The sequence below is a fragment of the Chiloscyllium plagiosum genome, unplaced genomic scaffold (genome assembly GCF_037043375.1).
Source record: "Chiloscyllium plagiosum isolate Xiang-an unplaced genomic scaffold, Cpla_swu_hap1 HiC_scaffold_36, whole genome shotgun sequence".
Taxonomy (NCBI): domain Eukaryota; kingdom Metazoa; phylum Chordata; class Chondrichthyes; order Orectolobiformes; family Hemiscylliidae; genus Chiloscyllium; species Chiloscyllium plagiosum.
In genome coordinates this window covers 17014177-17039203 of record NW_028270174.1, presented here as the reverse complement: position 1 = coordinate 17039203, position 25027 = coordinate 17014177, and the positions used below count along the sequence as shown (strand labels likewise).

At 41.2% G+C, this 25027-nt stretch overlaps 2 protein-coding genes and 1 long non-coding RNA gene across 4 annotated transcripts in view; 2 read left to right on the top strand and 1 right to left on the bottom strand.

The window, feature by feature from the left end:
• The window catches only part of hpse (heparanase), a 38571-nt gene extending 31763 nt beyond the window's left edge, over positions 1-6808 (top strand). For both annotated transcript variants that reach the window (XM_043674295.2, XM_043674294.2), the window contains 2 exons: positions 541-687; positions 4315-6808. In XM_043674295.2, coding sequence (XP_043530230.1) covers positions 541-687; positions 4315-4474 — 307 coding nt within the window. In that variant the 3' untranslated portion in view covers positions 4475-6808. The remainder of the gene's footprint in view (positions 1-540; positions 688-4314) is intronic.
• Positions 1-10458, bottom strand: part of LOC122539450 (uncharacterized) — an 83121-nt gene extending 72663 nt beyond the window's left edge. The window contains exon 1 of the long non-coding RNA XR_006309084.2: positions 10394-10458. This is a non-coding gene — a long non-coding RNA (uncharacterized LOC122539450). The remainder of the gene's footprint in view (positions 1-10393) is intronic.
• A 235-nt stretch (positions 10459-10693) lies between these two features.
• On the top strand, positions 10694-23872 carry LOC122539448 (farnesyltransferase, CAAX box, subunit alpha). The gene is made up of 9 exons (XM_043674298.2): positions 10694-10971; positions 13594-13679; positions 15022-15136; positions 16970-17074; positions 17163-17289; positions 19019-19167; positions 21136-21198; positions 22827-22998; positions 23306-23872. The coding sequence occupies exons 1-9, from the start codon at positions 10727-10729 to the stop codon at positions 23462-23464; spliced, it is 1221 nt and encodes a 406-aa protein (XP_043530233.2). The 5' UTR covers positions 10694-10726; the 3' UTR covers positions 23465-23872.
• Positions 23873-25027: the final 1155 nt, after the last annotated feature.

Sequence of the window (25027 nt, the reverse complement as noted above, 5' to 3'; positions counted from 1 at the left end):
GGTGATCTGGGAATTGAACCGGCAGCGTTGGCGTCAGTCTGCTATACAAATCAGCTGTCCAGCCAACTGACCTAACTGAAACCCTACCTCCATGAAATATCTGCCTGTTTTGTATGTGTGTGTGTTTTTCATTAGCTAGTACCCAGAATAATATGCTCAAGGAGTGAATGATTTTGTAAGTAAGGCATTGACAATAGCTTATTAATATTCAGAAGTCACATGGCACCAGATATAGTCCAACAGGTTTATTTGAAATCACAAGCTTTCGGAATGCCACTCCTTTGTCAGGTGAAGTCAGGTGAACTTTACCTGATGAAGGAACAGCACTCTGAAAGCTTGTGATTTCAAATAAACTTGTTGGATGATAACCTGGTGTTGTGTGACTTCTGACCTTTTCCACCCCAGTCCAACACTGGCACCTCCACATGTACTAATACTCAGCATGGAATTTGAGTGCACACGTAGTGTTGGGAGGATCAACTGAAGAACTAGATTAATGATTATCGACAATAATACTAATTCATCTTTCTCCACTTCCAGTTACATCTATCGAAAGGGATCAGTAACGATGTTTGCTTTAAACCTGAGTGACCAAGACAAACACATTCTCCTTTGCTGCTCTTTGTTCAACAAAACTATTCAGTACTTGCTTCAACCTGGTGACAGTAGAAAAGGATTATATTCACAGTAAGCACACCTTTGGCTTTTAACAAATTCAGTGACTAGGTTATCTAAAAGTATTTATGATGATCTGCATTGAGCCAATGTTGCTCTTTTTATTTCACTTTCGCAAATTGCTTGAAGAGGGCAAGCTATGGGTCATTTCTATGGAAAGCATTTCCATTACCTGTCCCATTACCATTACCACTGCAACCCCACCATGATCCTTCCCTCACTGCCTCCCAACCACCCAAACCCCACCATCACCATGTAATCCTGTTTCAGACAGATTTGAGTCCAGCTGCTATTGCTTGCATTGTACCCTCTGGCCATCAACCAGTGAAGTGCTTTTGAAGTTTAAATGGGGGAAATGCAACAATGAATTTGCATATTACAAAAGGCCACAATTAGTGACGGGCTACATAACCAAGCCATAGCTGTAAGGATAAAAATAATCTGGAAACGGAGAGATTATCCTTCGTTTTCTTTAAATAGCAGCATTAGAATTTTTTCACAACATCTGAAGTAGCTGTGCAGCATTCCCTCTGCACCATACTCTCCATCTAGACTATCTGCTCAAATCCAGCAGTGGGCCTTATATCCATTAACTTAATTCAGAGGCATGAATACAACTGTCAGGACCAAGTAGATGTTCTAGCTCCTGAGACTGTATCTGTTGTGTGGCAGACAAACTGCAAGAGTGTTGTCATAATTTATAAAATTGATAGTTCCTGTGTTCCTGCTCATCATTTCTTTGGGGTGTGGGAGGAACTAATTATAATTCAGTTAATGAGAAAGCAAGTAAATATGGGTCCCTTGGACACTCTGGGTGGGCATACTTGCAACATTTATTTTTAAACCAGCCACAAAACAGCCCCATTTAAAGTCAGTACATTCATAATATCAGTCACCCCAAGGTATTAATTACTTGTTTAATGTCAGAAGTGTTTGATCTCTGCTGTGATGTCTGCATCAGTTGCAATAGCCCTTGCTTCCTCAGGCTCCTATTTGGAGGTGTATGTCCTGGCCTGCAGCCTTGAGGGAAGCATCCACACATTTTCCAGGACACAGAGTACCAGAATCTGGGAAAGTGAAGGACTTAGTGGGTGAGACTGGCAGATAAAAGAAAAACTGTGAGATGATTGTGCAGGAAGATCTATCAAGAGTAGAGGCTGGAATACAGTTGAGATGTCTGAAAGATTCAAGGAGCGAGGTCTGGCTACTGCATAGCAGTGTTGGGGCAGCTGCTGTAGATTGTAATTAGGTATCCCGTCCATGACGTTGGCTCTTGTTTGGAAGGAAGGGTGACATTTTTTCCAACAAGTGGATCAGTCCATGTGTGGGTGTTACAATTTCCTAGTTAAATATATTAAGGACAAAAGGGTAACTAGGGAGAGATTAGAGCCCCTCAAAGTAAGGCAGCCTTTGTGTGGAGCCACAGAAAATGGAGGAGATACTAAATGAATATTTTGCATCAGTATTTACTGTGGAAAAGGATATGGAAGATATAGACTGTAGGGAAATAGATGGTGACATCTTGCAAAATATCCAGATTACAGAGGAGGAAGTGCTGGATGTCTTGAAACGGTTAAGGGTGGATAAATCCCCAGGACCTGATCAGGTGTACCCGAGAACTCTGTGGGAAGCTAGAGAAGTGATTGCTGGGCGTATTGCTAAGATTTTTGTATCATCAATAGTCACAGGTGAGGTGCCGGAAGACTAGAGGTTGGTAAATGTGATGCCACTGTTTAAGAAGGGTGGTAAAGACAAGCCAGGGAACTATAGACCGGTGAGCCTGACATCAGTGGTGGACAAGGTTAGACTAGATTAGATTAGATTAGATTACTTACAGTATGGAAACAGGCCGATCGGCCCAACAAGTCCACACCGACCCGCCGAAGCGCAACCCACCCATACACCTACATTTATCCCTTCACCTAACACTACGGGCAATTTAGCATGGCCAATTCACCGACCCTGCACATCTTTAGACTGTGGGAGGAAACCGGAGCACCCGGAGGAAACCCACGCAGACACGGGGAGAATGCGCAAACTCCACACAGTCAGTCACCTGAGGTGGGAATTAAACCCGGGTCTCTGGCGCTGTGAGGCAGCAGTGCTAACCACTGTGCCACTGTGCCGCCCTCAAGTTGTTGGAGGGAATCCTGAGGGACAGGATGTACATGTATTTGGAAAGGCAAGGACTGATTAGGGATAGTCAACATGGCTTTGTGCGTGGGAAATCATGTCTCACAAACTTGATTGACCTTTTTGAAGAAGTAACAAAGAGGATTGATGAGGGCAGAGCAGTAGATGTGATCTATATGGACTTCAGTAAGGTGTTCAACAAGATTGCCCATGGGAGACTGATTAGCAACGTTAGATCTCATGGAATACAGAGAGAACTAGCCATTTGGATACAGAACTGGCTCGAAGGTTGAAGAGAGAGGGTGGTGGTGGAGGGTTGTTTTTCAGACTGGAGGCCTGTGACCAATGGAGTGTCACAAGGATCGGTGCTGGGCCCTCTACTTTTTGTCATTTACATATATGATTTGGATGCGAGCATAAGTAGTATAGTTAGTAAGTTTGCAGATGACACCAAAGTCATCTGGACAGCGAAGAGGGTTACCTCAGATTACAGCAGGATCCTGACCAGATAGGCCAATGGGCTGAGAAGTGGCAGATGGAGTTTAATTCAGATAAATGCGAGGTGCTGCATTTTAGGAAAGCAAATCTTAGCAGGACTTATACATTTAATGGTAAGGTCCTAGGGAGTGTTGCTGAACAAAGAGACCTTGGAGTACAGTTTCATAGCTCCTTTAAAGTGGAGTCACAGGTAGATAGGATAGTGAAGAAGGCGTTTGGTATGCTTTCCTTTATTGGTCAGAGTATTGAGTACAGGAGTTGGGAGGTCATGTTGCGGCTGTACAGGACATTGGTTAGGCCACTGTTGGAATATTGCGTGCAATTCTGGTCTCCTTCCTATTGGAAAGATGTTGTGAAACTTGAAAGGGTTCAGAAAAGATTTACAAGGATGTTGCCAGGGTTGGAGGATTTGAGCTATAGGCAGAGGCTGAAAAGGCTGGGGCTGTTTTCCCTAGAGTGTCAGAGGATGAGGGGTGACCTTATAGAGGTTTACAAAATTACGAGGGGCATGGATAGGATAAATAGACAAAGTCTTTTCCCTGGGGTCGGGGGAGTCCAGAACTAGAGGGCAAAGGTTTAGGGTGAGAGGGGAAAGATATAAAAGAGACCTAAGGGGCAACTTTTTCACGCAGAGGGTGGTACGGGTATGGAATGAGCTGCCAGAGGATGTGGTGGAGGCTGGTACAATTGCAACATTTAAGAGGCGTTTGGATGGGTATATGAATAGGAAGGATTTGGAGGATATGGACCGGCAGGTGGGACTAGGTTGGGTTGGGATATCTGGTCAGCATGGACAGGTTGGACCGAAGGGTCTGTTTCCATGCTGTACATCTCTATGAATCTATGACTCTATAACTGAAGAATCCTTGAGAATAATCCAATGGCATTGTGCATGTAATTCCCATAGTCTTCATGAGACGGTGAAATTCAGTCCAATTTGTCAGAAGGGGGCAAGTGCAATAGGCAAGTGCACCGCATGAGAAATCAAAACTTGTGTCTGATTCTTAGGTCTGTTCAACTCAACGGCAAGCTTCTCAAAATGGTGGACAGGAAGACATTGCCGATTATCACTGGGAAAGTGCTTCAACCAGGAAAACCGATTGTTCTCCCTGCTCTTTCCTACGCATTCTATGTGGTTCAAGATGCTAAGGCCCCTGCTTGTCAATGAAAGAACATCAAGGAAATGGTACAACTGGCAGTGCTTTGAACTTAATCTTGCATCGAGTTAAATATTTGCTGGAGATCATACTAAGTTTTATGAAACCTCATGGATTCTCCATGACCTCTTTACCAAAAAGGACCAAGATTTCTAACCACGAATATAAAGCTGTCACTTGGTGTCTGTTAATTGGGCTGCACCTTTGAGTGTGACTGAAGGTGAAATGAAACTTGCAATATCTGATTTTGACTGTTCTTCCCAATTCCAGATGTAATGGGGAACCAAGGTTCTGGTGAGAGTGAGGAACAAATGGTTATCAGTTTCAGTCAAGAAATTGCTAGAGAAATTTATCAAAAAGAAATAATGACCACCGCCCCAACAGTAGAGGTGGTAATCACTCAAAGATGCTGAATGGATCACACCTGGCATCTGCTCAACTGAACATTGTCCCCTCTCTCACAGTCATATATCCAAACAAGTGTTGAACTTCTGACTTGCATGTTGAAGTTACCAACACCTATTTTCGGCAGGTATCTGAACAGGTACCAGTGCCAGTAACTTCCATACATTGATGTAGGTCATGTGCAAAAATTAGCTCATAAGACTGGAACTACTCCAAACTTGTCCTTTTTAAACACTTGCATCTTTACTTTTCTTGTGAATTAAACTTCCTTCAATATCCAGGTGGTAGTCAAAATGTATATTGTATAAGTGTTTGACATAAGGTGCTACAATTTATCTGTTTATCGTTTTTTAATATTGTTTCCATTTCTGTGAATATTTAGCTTATAAAATTTCATTTTCCATAAACATTAAAAGCAAATTTGTCAGGCGTGGTGTCACTGAGCCAGATACATGCTGCCTCTATGTGGCTGGTGTGGGTGGCATTAAGATCCCTTTGGCATGGGTGAATGGCTATCAAATGGTCCAATGTGGGCATCTGTGAGTTGTGAAATTCTGCTGCAGCCATGCCTGCCAATTTTACACATTGCTGCACCAGCATTGCAGCAATCACTGTAATTACAGAAAGGCCTAATTTAGATTTATTGTTGTACAGTTAAACAGTGTTAAATGTAGTAAAGGAACATACAGGGAAGAGTCACTATAATATATAAGAATTCGGTAGGCAGTTAGTGAAGCCTAAAACTATTGTTTTTAATCTGAACAAAGCAAGCTATTTCGATTGAGGCTAACATAAATTGGGAAGTTAAGTTAAAAGATATGAATATACGTAGACAATTACACAAAAATGAATTCACAATGAACATACATTCTTTTGTGAAATAAAAACTCCATGGCAAAAATTAATCATCTGTAGCGAACAAAAAAAGCAAATGTGATATTCAAGGAAGAGACTAATAACGTTGCAAAAAGTAGTTAGTTTCAGAATTTGAAAGTTTGAAAATTCATTAAAGGATGACCAAAAATGGTAAAGATAAATAGGAAAGTAAACTAGCTAGAGGTACAAAAATAGATTGTAAAAGATTCTATATGTATCCAAAAAGAGTTTCTGAAGAGTATGTTGGGTTCCTTTGTGGCAGAGACAGGACAAATTAGAGGGAATAAGGAAATGGTACTGACATTAAACAAATGCTTTTTATTTATCTTCACTGTGAAACATGCAAAAAATATTCTGGATGTAAAAGGGAACCAAGGGTTTGGTGAAGGTGAGGAACATATAGTGATCAGTTTCAGTCAGGAACGGCTGCTGGAAATATTTATGGAAATAAAAACAAATGCACTGGACCCAATGGCCTAGAGAAAATGAAGGCAATGGAAGTGTTGATATATAGGCTTTGAACTCATAGAACTCCCCCTGTTTGCAAGGTAGGAAATGTAATCCCAATGCACCAGAAAACAGCAAGAGAAAAAAGAAACGGTACAAAGGCCACTTAGCCTTACTTTAGTAGTAACAAGTGTTAAATCTATTATAAAGGTCATGATAACAGTAGACAGCAGGAAATTGATCATTCACACTGACATTGCTGCATTGTTTTCTCTGTTTTGAAAAACAGTGTGTTTAGCTTTGAGTTTAATTTCTAGATCAACTGGAGAATATATTTCCTATTGTTGGTGACTGCTTGAAGTGTCTCCTTTATTAATATCATTCTTGTTGCCCACAAATTCTTCAAGATTAATTAAACGAAATTAGTGCAATACAATCTCATTATATTAATGATTTTACATGCATTCTTTTGCACTTGATCAATTTTAGTACTGGAGCTTTAAAGGAATGTGTTACATTTAGGGAAAAAAATTCTTACAAAATGACTTATTTTGAATATTATGTATGACTGTAACTGATGTTAAGCCTTTTTTGAATAAAATATAATTGTGCTGTAATTGTGTGCTTTTGTTCAAACTGTTTCAAGAATAATTGACCAGGCTAGGCCTCTTTTAGTATAAGAGAGAAGATTAATGGGGAGCAATGATACAAATCTTTAAGATTATGAAAGGATTTGGTAGGATTGATATAAAAAATGTTTCCACTTATGAGTGAGAACAGAGCCAGAAGCTAGGAATACATGGAAGTCACTAATACATCCCCTAAGGAATTCAGAGGAAACTTTTTTACCCAGAGAGTGGTCAGAATGTTGAACCCGCTGCTACATGAAGTATTTGAGGCAAATAACATGGATGCATTTAATCAGAAGCAAGATAAATGTAAGACAGAAATTAATAGAAGGAATTTATGGAGTTAGATGAAGAGAGATGGAAAAAGACTCATAAATACTAACATTAACCTGTTTCTGTGCGATAAACTCTTACACAGACTTCCATAAGAGTTAGACAGACTTGCATAACTCTTATACAAGTTTATCTAACCTTGCACTGTGGCCTGCTTTTCTACCAGTAATATTTCATGATAGCTTTGAAAATAAGATTAGGTTTCACAACATAAATGATAACATTATACAAATAAATTGATTTTAATGACTCATTCTTCACATCAGTGATTTGTCATTTTGTCAGATCTGAATGGGAAATTATACTGTATAGTTATAATCTTTCACTATTTTAAATTTAAATCTCCATCTATAAATATTTAATGGTACAGTCCTGGGGCATGTTGCTAAACAAAGAGACCTTGGAGTGCAGGTTCATAATTCCTTGAAAGTGAAGTTGCAGGTAGACAAGGTAGTGAAGAAGGCATTTGGTATGCTTGCCCTTATTGGTCAGTGTATTGAGTATAGGAGTTGGGAGATCATGTTCTGGCTATACAGGATGTTGGTTAGACCACTTTTGGAATATCGCATGCAGTTCTGGTCTCCCTGACATAGGAATGATGTTGTGAAATTTGAATGGGTTCAGAAAAGATTTACAAGGATGATGCCAAGGTAGGAGGGTTTGAGCTATAGGGAGAGGTTGAATAAGCTAGAGCTGTTTTCCCTGGAGTGTCAGAGGTTGAAGGGTGACCTTATGGAGGTTTATAAAATCATGAGGGGCATGGATAGGATAAATAGACAAGGTTTTTTCCCTGGGGTGGGGGAGTCCAAAAACTAGAGGGCATGGATTTAAGGTGCAAGGGGAAAGATTTAAAAGGAACCTAAGGGGCAACGTTTTCATGCAGAGAGTGGTGCATGTATGGAATGAGCTGCCAGAGAAGGTGGTGGAGGCTGGTACAATTACAACATTTAAAGGCCTCTGGATGGGTACATGAATACGAAGGATTTAGAGGGATACAGGCCAAATGCTGGCAAATGGGACTAGATTTATTAGGATATCAAGTTGGCATGGGCGAGTTGGGCTGAAGGGTCTGTTTCCATGCTGTACATCTCTATGACTCTATTGTACAAGTTCTAGAGAAACAATTTGTTTATAGGAGGCTGGATACCAAATTGGAAGCAGCTTAGTTGAGAATATTTGCATCAGTTTCATGTAGCCATGAACTATGGAACCAACAAGAAAAGTAACCATCCTATAAATCCTGGCTGGCTGTCTGAGTTAAGGAATGACTTTTTTCCAGTTTCTAGATATTAATTTATCTGTGATTCCAGCATTTCCTGAATAACATGTTCTAATAATACAGCTGTGTGTTGAACAACTTCAGCTTGATGATTTGATGCTCCACTTATAGAGCAGAGTAAGAGAAGGAAAAGAAATGCATTCTTAAAGAGAGCGTCATCCCTCTTCTTCTCTATTTAACACCTGGTTCCAATTCCATAAACAAATATCAGTGCTTAAAATAAAACAGGTCTACAGCAAAAATTGTGGGAACAGATGGTTCACTACTAACAGTACAGAGAATTGTAGATGGTGAAGACCAATTTATCAATGTAAATTATTAAGTATGCTAGTTCTGCTACTTACTAAAAGATATCTTGAATTAAAATCTATTGCAATCTTTCTTACCGGATACAGGTGTTTCTGTAGCTACTGCACTAGTTTTTTTTAAACACTCCAGCCTCCACAATCAATGCAACATAGTTACAGGCTACTCAATGTATATGTTTATGACATCTTGTAGCATACTGTGCATCAACGTGTCATTAATTGCACTCAACTACAGTCTGTCATTGGTGTACAATAAAGTGGATGGACGTAAGTTATTTTTCATCTAGTAGATTCTATGCTGCAACAACATTCAGCAATCAAGGTTAGCTCCAGTATTGAGACTAAACAGGTTATCAGTATCATTTAGCCATGTTATTCAGCCCAATGTAAATGGAGGATAGAAAACTCCATATGTAATGGAAATATCTGCAATTAAAGGTCAGGTTGCATATACCAATCTCATTGTAGATTCAGATCCAAGTGTAAATACAGCTGTAGGTTGATCCAACAGCACGTCTAACTCCAACCACCGGTCTTGATCCAGATGTAGATCCAGAGACAAATCTAGCTCCACATACCAATCTTGCTCCACATTGCTTGGATTCAGATTTAAATCTAAATCTAGATCCAGATCTAGTTGCAGATGTAGATTGAGATGCAAGTCTAGATCGAGATAATGAACTTGAGCCAGATTACCTGAAATCAGATCTAGACCTATTGTCTGGGTGCAGATGGATTTGCAGGTCGAAGTCTGGATATTTAATCCATATAGCTTGCATTCAAATCCAGATCTAAATTTAGATACAAGTCTAAATGTAGATTCAGATGCAACTATAGTTCTGGGTACTGAATGTGTGCCAGATGGCCTAGATTTAGATTTACACCCAGATCTAGGTGCAGATATAGATCCTGATGTAAATCTATGTTCAAATCCTGATATTAATTCAGAAGCCTGGGTTCAGATCCAGGTAAAAACAAGGACTGCAGATGCTGGAAACCAGAGTCTAGATTAGAGTGGTGCTGGAAAAGCACAGAAGGTCAGGCAGCATCCGAGGAGCAGGAAAATCAGGAATAGAGGGGAAGGGCTTTTGCCTGAAAAGTCGATTTTCCTGCTCCTTGGATGCTGCCTGACCTGCTGTGCTTTTCCAGCACCACTCTAATCTAGACTCTGGGTTCAGTTCCAGGTCGAGATGCAGATGTACCTCTGGGTGCTGGATTTGATTCAGGCCCCAATCCAGATCCAGATGCAAGTCTTGAGCCAGATAACCTGAACTCCATAACCATATGTAGGTCAGGTGCAAATCTAACTCCAGGTAATGAAATGCAACAAGATTGCTTGGATCCAGATGCTCACTAATGACAAAGTGCAGATGCAGATTGGTCTTGATTCAGATCCGGATGCCGTTCAGATGCAAGTCCAGCCCCAGGCAATGAAATGGAGCAAGATTACCTGGATCCAGACCCAGAGCAATGCCTAAGTACAGACGTAGATCCAGGTACTAGATTTGATTCAGATCTAGATTCAGATGCAAGTCTATTGCAGATACTGAACCTGATCTGGACAACCTGGATCTGGATGTAGATTCGGATGGAGTTACATGGAGCTGTAATTTCAGTGGGTCTCAGTGCAATTTTCAATGCCCAGGCTCTGACCTGTGATCCCAGACCAAGGCGGTGCTCCCCCTGGCGGTGGGAGGTCACGTACTGCAGCGGCTCCGGGCCGGGTCAGGCTGGGCCGAGGGGGTGCTTCCACCACCCCCACCCCCCCTGGCGGTGGGAGGTCACGTACTGCAGGCGGCTCCGGGCCGGGTCAGGCTGGGCCGAAGGGGTGCTTCCCCCCCCCCCTGGCGGTGGGAGGTCACGTACTGCAGGCGGCTCCGGGCCGGGTCAGGCTGGGCCGAAGGGGTGCTTCCCCCCCCCCTGGCGGTGGGAGGTCACGTACTGCAGGCGGCTCCGGGCCGGGTCACGCCGGGGACCGAGGCGGCGATGGCGGCACCGGCGGACTCTGAGGCCGAAGCCGAGAGGGAGGTTCAGAGCGGGGTCTGGGGAGACCGGGAGGCCGAGGAGGAGGCGGTGGGAGAGGCTCTGGTACAGGAGGCCGAGCCGGAGACCGAGCCTCAGCTGCAGGGCCCGGCCTGGGAAGAGCTGAAGGCGGAGAGCGGGAGGAGGGCGTCCGGGGACTCGGAGAGCGGGGCGTACGGCCGCAGGAACAACGGGTACACCTTCTACAGGTAGGAGGGTAGATAGGGCAGGGGCAGGGGCAGAGGGAGTGAGGGGGAGGGGCAGGGGGAGGGGGAGGGGGAGGGGGAGTGAGGGGGAAGGGCAGGGGGAGTGAGGGGCGGGGGGGAGTGAGGGGGAAGGGCAGGGGGAGTGAGGGGGAGGGGCAGGGGGAGTGAGGGGGAGGGGCAGGGGGAGTGAGGGGCGGGGGGGAGTGAGGGGGAGGGGCAGGGGGAGGGGGAGTGAGGGGCAGGGGGAGTGAGGGGGAGGGGCAGGGGGAGTGAGGGGGAGTGAGGGGCAGGGGGAGTGAGGGGCAGGGGGAGGGGGAGTGAGGGGCAGGGGGAGTGAGGGGGAGGGGCAGGGGGTGAGGGGCAGGGGGTGGGGGAGTGAGGGGCAGGGGGAGTGAGGGGCAGGGGGAGGGGGAGTGAGGGGCAGGGGGAGTGAGGGGCAGGGGGAGGGGGAGTGAGGGGCAGGGGGAGTGAGGGGGAGGGGCAGTGAGGGAGATGGGCAGGGGGAGAGTGGGGGGGATGGGCAGGCGCAGGGGGGTAATGGGAATAAGGAGGAATGGGGCAGGAGGTAATCCAGGGGGAATGAGGGGGTGGGGATATAGGGGAGATGGAGGGGGAAAGGGGTAGGGGGGAAATTTGGTAAAGAGGAAAGTGAGGACTGCAGATCAGACTCTAGATTAGAGTGATGCTGGAAAAGCACAGCAGGTCAGGCAGCATCCGAGGAGCAGGAAAATCGACGTTTCGGTCAAAAGCCCTTCATAGAGGAGATGGAATGGAATGGAGATGGGGTGCGGGAGGGAAGGAAGGGGGGACAGAGAGAGAGAGAGGGGGTGAGGTTGGACGGGGGAAGGAGATGGAGCTGGAGCTGCGAACTGGGGTTGGGAAGAAGGTCCAGGCAGGGGAAGAAATAGGGCCTTGGTGTCAGGGTGGGTTCTGGAGGTGAATCGGGTCGAGGGAGGATGGTTTAAAGGAAATGGAGTGTCCAAGTCCATCTCTAAGTGTCGTGGGCTCCATGGGCTACCCAGAGGGTTAACCAATTTGAAAATGAAAAGAAGTACTATATTTGAAAATGACCCTCCTGGCTGTGCTGGAGCTCCATTCTGAAGCACAAAAATGTCATTGATAAGTTTTACTACTTTTTACTACTTTTGGGTTGGAATGTGGATACCCAAACAGCCTTGTTACAAATGCAGCAGATGCAACCATGTCAGAATGGGACTGTTGAGCTGCACCAGGTGGTGTTCAGCACAGAGTTGACCAATGTGAAGCAAACCATTATTTTATGCGATGGAAGGCTGACAGTATATTAAAATTATAGCAGTCTCTACATAAACTACTTTACCTGCTTAATTAATGACAGGAACGTTTCCAGGCTAAGTTGAAATTTGTAATGATTTCCAAACTCATACTCAGAATATCATAATTAGTCAGCATTTGTGACCAGTCAAGCAACACACTATCTAATTGTTGTACAGTTTGTGATAAGGAGCTGTTCTGTCCTTGTTGCTGGTACTGTAAATGTGTAATTCTTTGTTTTGTTTACTGATTATGAATTGCAAGTAAACATGATTTTCCTTCAGAAGTGGTATTTGATGATTTCTGACTAACCTTTATTAATGTTATTCTTCATTACCTAACTGATTTGAAGTAATGTCCAAGTAGTGATTTGTAAATTCCCTAGTCCATCTTTTCACTATTCATTGTCTGAGAATGATATTGAATCTGAAATTGGAAATGGTACGCAAACTATTTTAAAATGTAAAGTAGGCCCATAACTCCTCTTCCACTCCTTGATTAATTCACTGCAGATATTGGTCATGTGGCGTGGTATTGTCTGATAAGAGTGCCTTAAACATTTGAATTTGATTTGATTTAATACTGTCATGTGTACTGAGGTACAGTGAAAAGTGTTGTCTTTGGTATTTTACAAGCAGATTATACTATATAAGTGCATCAGGGTAACAACAGAGTGTAGGATAGAATGTTACAGCTGCCGAGAAGGGCAGAGAGAGATCAACATTAACATTAAAGAAGTCCATTCAAAAGTCTGATAAACAGTGGGGAAGAAGCAGCTCTTACATCTGTTCGCACATTTATACAAAATTTTATATCGTCTGCCTAATGGAAGAAAGTATAATAAGAGGGGGAGGGTCTCTGATTATGTTGGTTGCTTTCCAGCGGCAAGTATATATGAAGTCAATGGATGGGAGATAGGTTTATGTGATGGACTGGGCTCCGTTCACAACTCTCTGAAGTTTCTTTCAGTCTTAGGAAGAGCAGTTGCCACACCACGCTGTGATACATCCAAATACAATGCTTTCTATGATGCATCTATAAACATTTGTAAGAGCCTTTATCGACGTGCCAAATGTCGTTAGCCTTCTGAATAAGTAGAGGTGTTGCTGTGCTTTCTTTGTCTGGTATGACATAGCTAACCTAGGCTGGTGAGGCTACAGTTATGCTCAGCATTCTTGGCTGTAGAAGGTGAAAATGACCAGTTGGTGGCTAGCCAGTGACCTGTATGTGGATAACAGATAAGGCTTGAAGTTTGAGTGAAATGTTCAGTGCCTAGGCTCTCTTTACATGTTGGGTAGCAAGTACTAAAAGTTTCATTCTTTTTTGTTTAAGAGACCGGAAGGAATGGGCTGATATTAAGCCAGTTCCACAGGATGATGGCCCCAATCCAGTTGTTCAGATCGCTTATTCTGAGAACTGTAAGTATTGAATTGAGGTTATAGGGTCTTAGTCATACAGCATGGATATAGACCCTTTGGTCCAACTCGGTCATGCCGACCAAGTTCCCAAATTAAACTAGTTCCATTTGCCTGTGTTTGGCTCATATCTCTCTAAACCTTTTCTTTTGATGTACATGTCCAAATGTCTTTTAAATGTTGTAAGTGTATCTGCATCTATCACTTCTTCTGGCAGTGCATTTCACATATAGTACAATTGCAACATTTAAAAGGCATCTGGATGGGTATATGAATAGGAAGGGTTTGGAGGGATATGGGCCGGGTGCTGACAGGTGGGACTAGATTGGGTTGGGGTATCAAGTCGGCATGGACGAGTTGGACCGAAGGATCTGTTTCCGTGCTGTACACCTCCATGACTCTATATGAGCCACCCTCTGTGTGAAAAGGTTGCCCTGTGGAACCCTTTTAAATCTTTCTTCTCTCACCTTAAAATTATACCCTCTAATTTTGAACTCTTCTACCTTAGGGGAAAGAACTTTGCTATTAGATTTTGTGCATGACTTAATTCTGAGTTTGATGGCATCGAGAAGTTTTCAGCTTTGTTATTAAGCTGTCAGTCTTTTTATAAATGATGGGTTTGAGTTCTTAAGGAAAATTTGATTGCTAGCACTTCTATAACATCATCCACCTTCGCCACCACAAAACCTATCTGCTACTGCTACTCTTGAAAATTTCATTGTCACCTCCATGCTCCCTGTGTACCCTGGACTGCCCTCCCACTCTACACTTTCCACGAATTCCATATTATCTAAAATTCTGTTGCTTGTAACCTAACTCTCATCAAGTTCCATTCATCCATCACTCCTGTCCTTTGTGACCAATATTGGATCCGGGGCCCAAATGCATCCAATGTGAGAGTATTAACATTGCATTTAAATTCATCTCCCTTTCCTATTGCTCTTAAGCTATGTCTCCCCTTTGACTCTGATATCCTCACTACTATTCATTACAGTGACCTCCGTCACATTAGATTTACATTCCACCTTCCTCACTTCCATTAAGACCTTCTGTAAAAGATCACCTGTTTGGTTAGGCTTTGGTCACCAGGGCTTTTTTCGTTTCGTTCATTCATTACACTTCTGAAAATTTTGAATCTCGGAATGATCCTTCATGTATTCAAACCAGCCTTGTGTTATCAGAATTAATCAATTGTCAGTGAAAGCAAATGTTCCATTGGGCTTTCGCTCTGTTCAGAATGCCCATTTGAAAAATATCATTTCAAACGTATTTTTCTTTTAATTTCCAGATAATTCCTGTATAAGTTGTTCAGCTCTACCTTTCTGAAGTTGTTATTTTCTTTCAGTTAAAGATGTGTATGATTACTTCAGGGCTGTTCTGAAGCTTGATGAAAGGAGTGAGCGAGCACTCAGTCTGACAACGGATGCAATAGAACTGAATGCTGCAAATTACACAGTATGGTAAGGCAGTTTGAATCAGCAATCAGCTCTCTTTTGTTGGAAAAGCTGCAGACAAAGATTATAGTAATCCTTTATTTCTGATCTTGTACATTTTTGATTTTATCATTACATAACCAGTGAACGTTTGCACGTTTTTGTTTCTTTCTGAAGTGGCATGAAGAAAAACTCTAGATTTAAAATTCCCTCTGTAATTTAATCTACTGTATTTTTAATATTGATTTATAAACATGAAAAAGGTTATTTTCAATGTAGTGTAAGTGCAATTGGTAATCATGTACAGAAAGCATATTCTATGGCCAGAGAGGGTTTTATTGGGAGTTGTGCACAAACTGGGAACTTGTCCCTTCCAGATGTCACCTACCTGCCACTCATTTGTTTTAACTTGGCAAATGAGAGCAAAGAACAGTAAATGTGTTAACAGAATTGCCTGCCTTCTTGGTTTGACTCAGTCAGTTTCCTGCCCACCTTGTGAACAGAGAAAAGATAGATTCTTACCCAACTATAGGATTGGAACACAATCCAAAGTGACAAATGGAACATTACAGTGCAGTACAGGTCCTTCAGCCCTCAATGTTGCACCAACCTGTGAAACCGATCTGAAGCCCATCTAACCTACACTGTTCCATTATCATCCATATGCTTATCCAGTGACCATTTAAATGCCCTTAAAGTTGGCGAGTCTACTACCGTTGCAAGCAGGGCATTCCACGCCCTTACTACTCTCTGAGTAAAGAACCTACCTCTGACATTTATTTAGGTTAGATTCCCTACAGAGTGGAAACAGGCCCTTCGGCCCAATAATTCCACACCGACATTCCGAAAAGTAACCCACCCAGACCTATTTCCCTCTGACTAATGCACCTAACACTATGGACATTTAGCATGGCCAATTCACCTGACCTCCACATCTTTGGACTGTGGGAGGAAACTGGAGCACCCAGATAAAACCTGTGCAGACACAGGGAGAATGTGCAAACTCCACACACAGTCACGCGAGGCTGGGATCAAACCTGGGATCCTGGCGCTATGAGGCAGCAGTGATAACCACTGAACCATCGTGCTGCCCTACTGTCCTATGTCTATCACCCCTCTAATTAAAGCTGTGTCCCCTCATGCTAACCATCACCATCTAAGGAAAAAGGCTCTCACTGTCCACCCTATCTAACCCTCTGATTATCTTATATGTCTCTCAAGCCTGTCTAATGAAAGCAACCCCAATTCCCTCAGCTTTTCCTCATAAGACCTTTCCTCCATACCTGGCAACATCCTGGTAAATCTCTGCCCATTTTTCTACAATATTACGAGATCGATATTTGTTGGAGGCGATGACGATGGACACAGATGACTTTGTTCTAGTGGCTCAGATGGGTATTAAAGATCTCACGTGTTTGAAAGAAGAGAAAGGAGTTTCTCCACATGTCCCAGGCCAACACTCAGCTCTCCATCAATACTGCCAACAGCAGATTAACACATCATCCATCTGATTGTTGATGGTATCCTGCTGGATGCGACTCAGGTGTTAACATGATGACAGTGAGAGTACCTCAAAAGTTGTGTGAAATGCCCTGGAGTTTTCTTCACTACTGTGGCAGGAGTCTTAGAAAGCTGTGGATTCTGGGACTTTTGGAGCTGTCAAAAATGAGAGATTTGTTTAGGTGAGAGTATCGAGGGATATGGAACAAAGGTAGCTAACTGAAGTTTAGTTTCATTTAAGCCTCGACCTAAATGGCTAAACAGACTTGAGGGATAAATGGCCTCTTCCTGGTCACGTATGAATGATTTGTTTTTGTCAAAAACTGACTGCTAATTTGCAATTACCTTTACTCACCCTAGGCACTTCCGCAGAGTGGTGCTGCAGTCTTTGAACAAAGACCTCTATGAGGAATTAATGTATATCTCTGATATCATTGAGGACCAACCCAAGAACTATCAAGTTTGGTACGTAAAAGCATAGCTGCTCACCATGTTTAAAAAAAACATGAAAGATGTAACTGAAAAAAACTTCTGTAATTCACTTGCTTTCCAGGTATCACAGACAGAAGATTGTAGAATGGTTAAAAGACCCTTCAGAGGAGCTGGCATTTACTTCTGGGATTCTCAAACAAGATGCAAAAAACTACCATGCCTGGCAGCACAGACAGTGGGTGATTAAGGTACTCCATTTAATTCTTATTCTCTGTCCATCCTATTGAAGGTGAACCCAGTCAAGAGATATTTTTCTTTATTTTAACAATCTAGATAAGAAAAAGGGCAGTGGCAAATTTGGAAAGGTGAGTTGGGAGGAAATGGACAGGACATGTTGCACCAGGCATGAGTTTTAAAATGAATCAGTTGCAGAGAAGGAGTAATCATATAGAATATATAACATGGAAATAGAGATTCAACCTAAGCAATCCTTCTACCTCCTTCCACCTTTCTTCACATCTGTCATCATATATATGCTTGTTCAGCTTCTCCTTAAATGCGCTCATAATTATTTGCTTCAACCATTCTGTGATAGAGTTCCCCACTCTCACCATTCTTTGGATAAGGATGTTTCTTTTGAATTCTCTATTGAATTTCCTGGTGGTTACCTTATGTTGATGGCCTTCTGTTATCCTCTTTGTTGATGGCCTTTTGCAAGTGGAATCATTTTATACCCATTTTACATAATTTCATTTTAAAAATAATTTTGTAATATTAAAAACCCCTTTTAGGTCACCCTCCGCTTTTTTCAAGAGGAAATATTCTCAGCCTGTCAATCTTTTTGTGATAACCTGTATGAATGTATTTCTGCTACCGCTTTGTAAGTCATCTCTGGATACTGTCTGGTACCTTGCAACTTCTTTTATAATGCACGTAGCACTGGACATAGTCTAACCATGGCTGCAGGCTCAGCTTTCCTTTCAATTCTGTCCTTCTAGAAATGAAGTCTATTGTTTGATTTCTGTATGGCCTTTTTAGCAACTGATACATTTGCTTCCAAGATCTTTGTTGCTCCAACCCACCTAGACTTGCACCTTCCAAGTAATAAATAACCACCCTATTATTCCTGAAAAAAAGATTAATTAATCTATGATTGGCCACCTTATTGAAGGCGTTTCGAAATCTAGATAAATTATGTCTACTGCATTATCACTGTCTAAACTCGTTAATACCACCTCCAGAAGAACATTCAATAAAGTTGGTCAAGCAGGATTTTCCCTTTTGAAATCCATGCTGACTATTTGATATTGAAGTTTTGATTTTTAGATGTTCTTCTATCCTATGCTTGTTTTTCCCAGCACTGATACTAATATAACTGATCTTTCATTCCCTGAGCATGTTTGGCTTACCGCCCGTTTAAATATAGGAGTTCCATTCCTGGATTCCACAGTTTTCAATGCTTGGAAAGAGTGAGTTAAAAGTGAGAGATGGTGTAGTGATATCAGAATGGGAAGTTCATCATTTGGACTGTAATGAAAGGAAATTTCTTCATTTCCAGGGTTGTAACTCTTTGCAGTTCTTTATTTCAGAGGATTTAAATGTTCAGTTGTTGAGCATATTCAAGAACGAGATTGATAAATTCTTAAGCACCGAGGGATGAACGATTAAAGATGGACATGGAAGTGGTATAGTTCAACTATGATCTTAATGAATGGTGGATGAGGCTCTAAATAATAAGGACATGGGAGTTTGATGGAGGTGGAGATTGTAGCGGGCATCATCATCATCTTCTATTTGACTCAATCCTGTTGCATTATTCAGCTCAGCTACCAAAAGATGTACATCGTTTAACCATTCTTTGGTCAGTTTGTTTCAAGTTGTCTGTGGTTCATTCACTCTGAAAAACCTTCTGCTCTCAGCATGGCTGAGGTCCTGCTGTGTACGATGCTGATTTTTGTCATGTGCTGTGTTTTGCAGGAATTCAACCTTTGGGACAATGAACTGGAATATGTGGATCAGCTGCTGGAGGAGGACCTGCGAAACAACTCTGCGTGGAACCAGCGATATTTTGTCATTTCAAGCACCATTGGTTTTGATGATTCTGCAGTACTTGATCGTGAAGTCAAGTTAGCCTTCTTTAACTTTTTGAATTATCCTCTCTCAAAAATTAATCCAGCACTAAAAGTTCTGCCTCCAGTTATGACCTAGGGCTGTTTTCCCTGGAGCATCGGAGGCTGAGGGGTGACCTTACAGAGATTTATAAAATCATGAGAGGCATAGATAGGATAAATAGACAAAGTCTTTTCCCTGGGGTGGGGAGCCAGAATTAGAGGGCATAGGTTTAGGATGAGAGGGGAAAGATACAAAATTGACCTAAGGGGCAACTTTTTCACGCAGAGGGTGGTACGTGTATGGAATATGGAAGTGGTGCAGGCTAGTACTATTGCAACATTTAAAAGGCATCTGGATGGGTATGTGATAGGAAGGGTTTGGAGGGATATTGGCCAGGAGCTGGCAGGTGGGACTAGTTTGGGTTGGGATATCTGGTCGGCATGGACGAGTTGGACCGAAGGGTCTGTTTCCGTGCTATACATCTCTATGACTCTATGAGTTAAGCTTGTGTTCAGTTAGGAGGATTTGAAGTCATTGAGCTTGGAACTCAAGTAGGATGTGGAATAACTACACAGTGAATTGAAATAATTTCAAATGCAAGAGAGCATATGTCCAGGGTTACGAAGCAAAATTTTATTCCTGAAGTCAGGAAGTGTTTCTTAGTGCAGGAAGACACAAAAACTTCCATTAATTTAGTATCTTTCATGAGCTTGGGTCTGTACCAAAACAGTTTATAGCAACTGAATTATTTTTAAAGTGTAGTCCCTGTTGTAATGTAGGAACCACAGCAGCCAGATTTTGCAGAGCATGTTCTCAAACACAGCATTGTGGTGGTGACTGGATGATCTGATTTAATGATGGTCACAGGAAAATAAATATTAGTTTGAGCACTGGGAAAACAGCACTGATCTTCACTTGATAGGGTAAACGGTTCCTCAGTTAAACATCTCACTCTCCCTGTGCTATACCCTAAGGTTCACTCTGAGTTTTGTGCTGCAGTTCTGGAATGGAGCTAGAAGCAGAGAGTTTTTAATGGATCAAGAGTGCTATCTCTGAAGCAAGCTGTCGCTTGATGAGCAGGCAAAAAATTTGGTAGTCTTGATTGATGAGATCCAACAGTTTGTAGAAGTCTGTTTTATCAAACTTTTAATTATGAGCATAGATTATTTTTTCACTGCAAAATGTCTATTCACTGATGTAAAATTGATAGATAATTAAAGTTCCTCAAGGTGATCTCACATTCTGAGTTAATTTGAATCAGAGTTAATTAAGGTTCTTGTGTCAGTTAACAGGCAGAGCAATTCTCTCTCCCAAAAATTAACTTAAAATGTAGTGTTTAACAGTATTATTGAATTATTTTCAAATCGCTGCTTTTAAGATGTTTAGGGAAAGAAGTCTTAGACTTCAGGTTATTTTCATCTTTCAGTAGCTGCTCTACTTCATTTTAAATTCCTCAGTAAAATGTGCAATTTCCTCATATGAATATTGGGGGTTGTAATAGATCGTGACTATCACTAGAGGGAGGCACAGTCCTGTTATAACTGACAATGGAGTAGCCAAGAATGTTGTACTGAGTTTGAATATAGAAAATATTAACACTACACCCTTCCTATGTTTGCACATTAACTGTATAAATATATCATGCTATAATTACGCATTGCAGAAAAATGTTGGGTGGGGAGGGGTGGTGATGTGGGAGGGTTAAAAGTGACTGGCAGTGAATGGTGTTTCCTGTCCTGTGCGAATGATCATGTTTGAGAAGCTACTGAAAGAATTCAATATTTTTTAAAAACCTGTGCAATTTCAGACTATAATAGCGACATATATCAATTGCTTTGAAAGAAACATTACCTATGAGTCAGTTCAACGGTACCCACTAGACTTTACTATGTCTGATGATGGGCCACTGAACTTCTGCATGTAAATGAAGTCTTTATTTTTCTTGTTCCTGATCTCTAACATTGTTGTATACTATTTTACAGCTATACTTTGAAGTTGATCAAAAAGGCTCCTCATAATGAAAGTGCATGGAATTACTTGAAGGGGTAATGTTCAGTTTTTGCAGCATCATGCATCATATTCTTTCAGAGCTTAACTTTGGTGTAAATCCATCAGAGAAATCAAAGTTTTGAGCCATTTTACCTTTTGAGTTTGGTAAGGAAGGTGGAAATTGCCTAAAGGTTATTTTTAGTCTAAAAATAGAATCACAGGAGTTCCTGGACAAATAATGATCAAATTATTAGTTTGATTAGTTTGTTTTTCACCATCCTGGTAGTCAAAAGGTAGTAATAATGGAGTTTTTAAATTAATCACAGCAATAAATTTGCATCTTGGAATGAGCCTTCATGTATTCAGACCGGCCTTGTGATATCAGAATGAATCAATTGTCAGTGAAAGCAAATGTTCCATTGGGCTTTTGCTCTGCTCAGAATGCCCATTTGAAAAATATCATGTTTTTTTAAGTTTCCAGATAATTCCAGTATAAGTTATTCAGGTGTGAACTCTAGTTTTCTGAAGTTTTTCTTTTCTTTCAGTTAAAGATGTCTCCTTAGGTAGGTATTACTGTACAGCAGACACATACGTGATGTGAAAAAAATTTACCATTCATATATTGAATCTAAAATAAAATATTCTTAAAGAAATCTGTGTCATATCTGAATGAATTGATACTGTTTCCTTCCGTAGTTGCCTTAGGACTCTTTTGAAAAGACTGACTACTTAGTTATTGAAATAATATTTCCACAAATTAATTTGAATTTACCTCCCTTCTCTGCTTCAACATAGGTTGTACCCTTGTGTTCTACTGATCTGGACACTGTGATATTGTCATTCTAGTCTATGTTATCCAGTCCTTTTAATATTCTATAAACAACACTCATATCCATCAACAAATTGAAATTTTGTAACTTAGAATATCATTGCTTCGTAATGATGCTGCCATATTACAATACTCTGAAGCTAGCTGTCGCTTGATGAGTAGGCAAAAAATTTGGTAGTCGAGATTGATGAGATCCAACAGGTTGTAGAAGTCTGTTTTATCAAACTTTTAATTATGAGCATAGATTATTTTCAAACCAAATTGCCAGGATACTTACAGCAGTGTCACTTTACTGTGGAAACAACAATATTTTAATCTGAATTTGCAGCAGTTCTAAGTTTGGTAAATTCTGTCCCTATAATTGGGGTCTGTAGTTATTTTATCTTGATACATATGTGGCTATGCAATCACCATATATTCACATGCAAGTAAATAATATGGTACCCATGCAAGGAAAATCACCTGGCATCAGGCTTTTAGAATGGCTGCAGCATTGAGAAAGATGAAGCCAGCTTGGGTTTTGTGGTGAGGTAGCTTTGGAAAGATCGTATATGATTGTCATTGATGGTAAGGGTTGGTGCCCTTGATTGCTAATGGGTGGTTCGACGCATCAAGTGGATAGTTTAATATTAAATAGGTTTCCAAGAATGGGATACTAAATATTCTTTTTACTTCCAATTCCTTTTAGAATCGGATGGTTAGTGTAGATTGCTTTAGGTCAGAGAAAACTATTCTAGTTATGCAGTGAATGTGGTGTAATATTGCTTTGTGGCATTTCATTTGACTTGTTCATTTGAAATCAGTGGTCTTATCATTTGAAAAATGAATACTTCTTTCTGTTTTTCCTTCCTGTAGAATTCTACAGGACCAGATTCTCTCCAAGTATTCCAACCTGCTGGAGCAGATCTTGCAAATGATGGAGCAGTTTAGTTCCCCCTACCTGATTGCTTTCCTAATCGACATATATGAAGACCTCTTGGAGAATAATTGTGAAAACAAGGAAGAAATTCTTAACAAAGCCCTGGAGGTTAGTCAGTCAGTCATGGGATGAAATCTAAAGGGTGATAGGACTAAGTTGAACAAGGATGGAGAGCAAGTCCTCATTGATTACAGTACAGACATCAGCCAAGGAAGAACAACTTTCATTTGTTCAGCTTAGCATTGTGTTTTGTCAAAGCTGCCTCCTGTAAACCGCCCTGAAATACTTCTGTGTTAAAGGTCCTGCATTAAAACAAGCTATTGAAATGAGTTTGGGCAGTTGTGGGGAGTCAAAATTTAATGAATTTTGGCAGGAAATGGATGATTTTAAATCTTTTGATCCTGATTTCTTTCAGCTGTGTGAGTGTCTTGCTGTAAAAAAAGACACTATCCGACAGGAATACTGGAGATACTTTGCAAGATGCCTGAAAGAGAAATATGGTGCTAAGCAGGAAGATACGGAACGTGAACCTACGGAAAGTGAAGCGTTTCATCAGGAAGGCTGTAGTAACTGAGAGCTATTTCTGTAGTTTTCATATCCTAGTTAACAGAGCAAAAAGTACTGATCAATAATTGTTTTTTCGCATTCCTCTTTAATTTTCTTAACATCTATCTACACACCACCCTTGTGTATGTAAATGTGTAAAAACATAACATTTTGTACATTTATATATATTATTTGAAGCACAATGCGAAGGAATAAATAGCAACTGTACAACAACAATGTTTTATCACATTTCACACTTAATAAGTACAAAGCAAGAGAACATAATTGTTACTAAACCAACTTTTATTCAGGGGGATATTGAAACTTATTTAAAATGTTACTTTTTTTAGTTGTCATAACTACAATAAAATTTTCACAAAGCTACAGTGTTGTATAGATTTTACTGTCCGTCAATAAAATCTTGTGAAGTGATAAATGTTTTCTGTTGTGTCATTTTAAAAAATATATGAAGCAAAAGAAATCAAAGAGCTGCAGATGCTGGAAATCAGAAACAATCAGAAATTGCTGGAAAAACTTGGCACCATCTGTGAACAGAAAGCAGAGCTAATGTTTTGGGGTTCAGTGACACTCCTTCAACACTGAAATTCTTCAGATCATTTTGAAGAGGAGTCACTGGATCCGAAATGTTAACTCTGCTTTCACTCCACAGATCCTACCAGACCTGCTGAGTTTTGCCAGCAATTTCTAATTTTGAAGACATTAAGTTATTTAAATCATTCAGTAATTTAAAAAGGCAGCTTTAATTAATTACTGCATTGCCATTTGGGTCAGAAGGTCTTGTGTGTGAAATCCAGATCAGCACTGAAGGCAGAGGCCCTCTGGATAGTGCTCACAGCAACTTAAGCTTACATTTATATAGGACATTTATTACCATTGGATATGCCAGATTCACAGTAAATGAACTGTCATCACCTTTGTGACATAGAAAAGGTAACAGTCAATTTGCACACTGCAAGGCCCCATAAATGGCAAGAAAATGAACAGATGCTTTATTGTTTTGTGAGATTTATTGAGGAACAACTGTTTACTAAGACATTGGGGTTAACACCACTGCTATAGAATCATAGAAATGTATACACAGAAACAGACCCTTTGGTCCAACTCGTCCTTGCTGACCAGACATCCGAAATTAACCTAATCCCATTTGCCAGCATTTCATCCACATCCCTCAAACCTCCTATTGTTGTACCCATCTCGATACCTTTTAAATGTCGTAATTGTACCAGCCTCCACCAATTCCTCTGGCAGCTCATACTATACATGCACCACCCTCTGTGTGAAAATATTGCTCTTTATGTTCCTTTTAAATCTTTCCCCTCTCACCTTAAACCTATGCCCTCTAATTTTGGACTCCCCTACCCTGGGGAAAAAAGTCTACTCACTGTATCCATGCCCTCAAGATTTTATAAACCTCTATAAGGTCACCCCTCAACCCCTGACCCTACAGGGAAATTATACCCAGACTATTTAGCCTCTCTCTGTAGCTCCAATCCCAGCAAGATCCTTGTAAAGCTTTTCTGATCACTAATGCCATGAGATCTTTTGTATATTAAAACAGGTAAATTGGGCC

Coding starts and splice junctions, on each gene's coding strand:
- LOC122539448 (XM_043674298.2), top strand. CDS start 10,727: ATGGCGGCACCGGCGGACTCTGAGGCCGAAGCCGAGAGGGAGGTTCAG. Junction 15,137..16,969: donor GCTGCAAATTACACAGTATG/GTAAGGCAGTTT, acceptor TACTCACCCTAG/GCACTTCCGCAGAGTGGTGC. Junction 17,075..17,162: donor CCCAAGAACTATCAAGTTTG/GTACGTAAAAGC, acceptor CTTGCTTTCCAG/GTATCACAGACAGAAGATTG.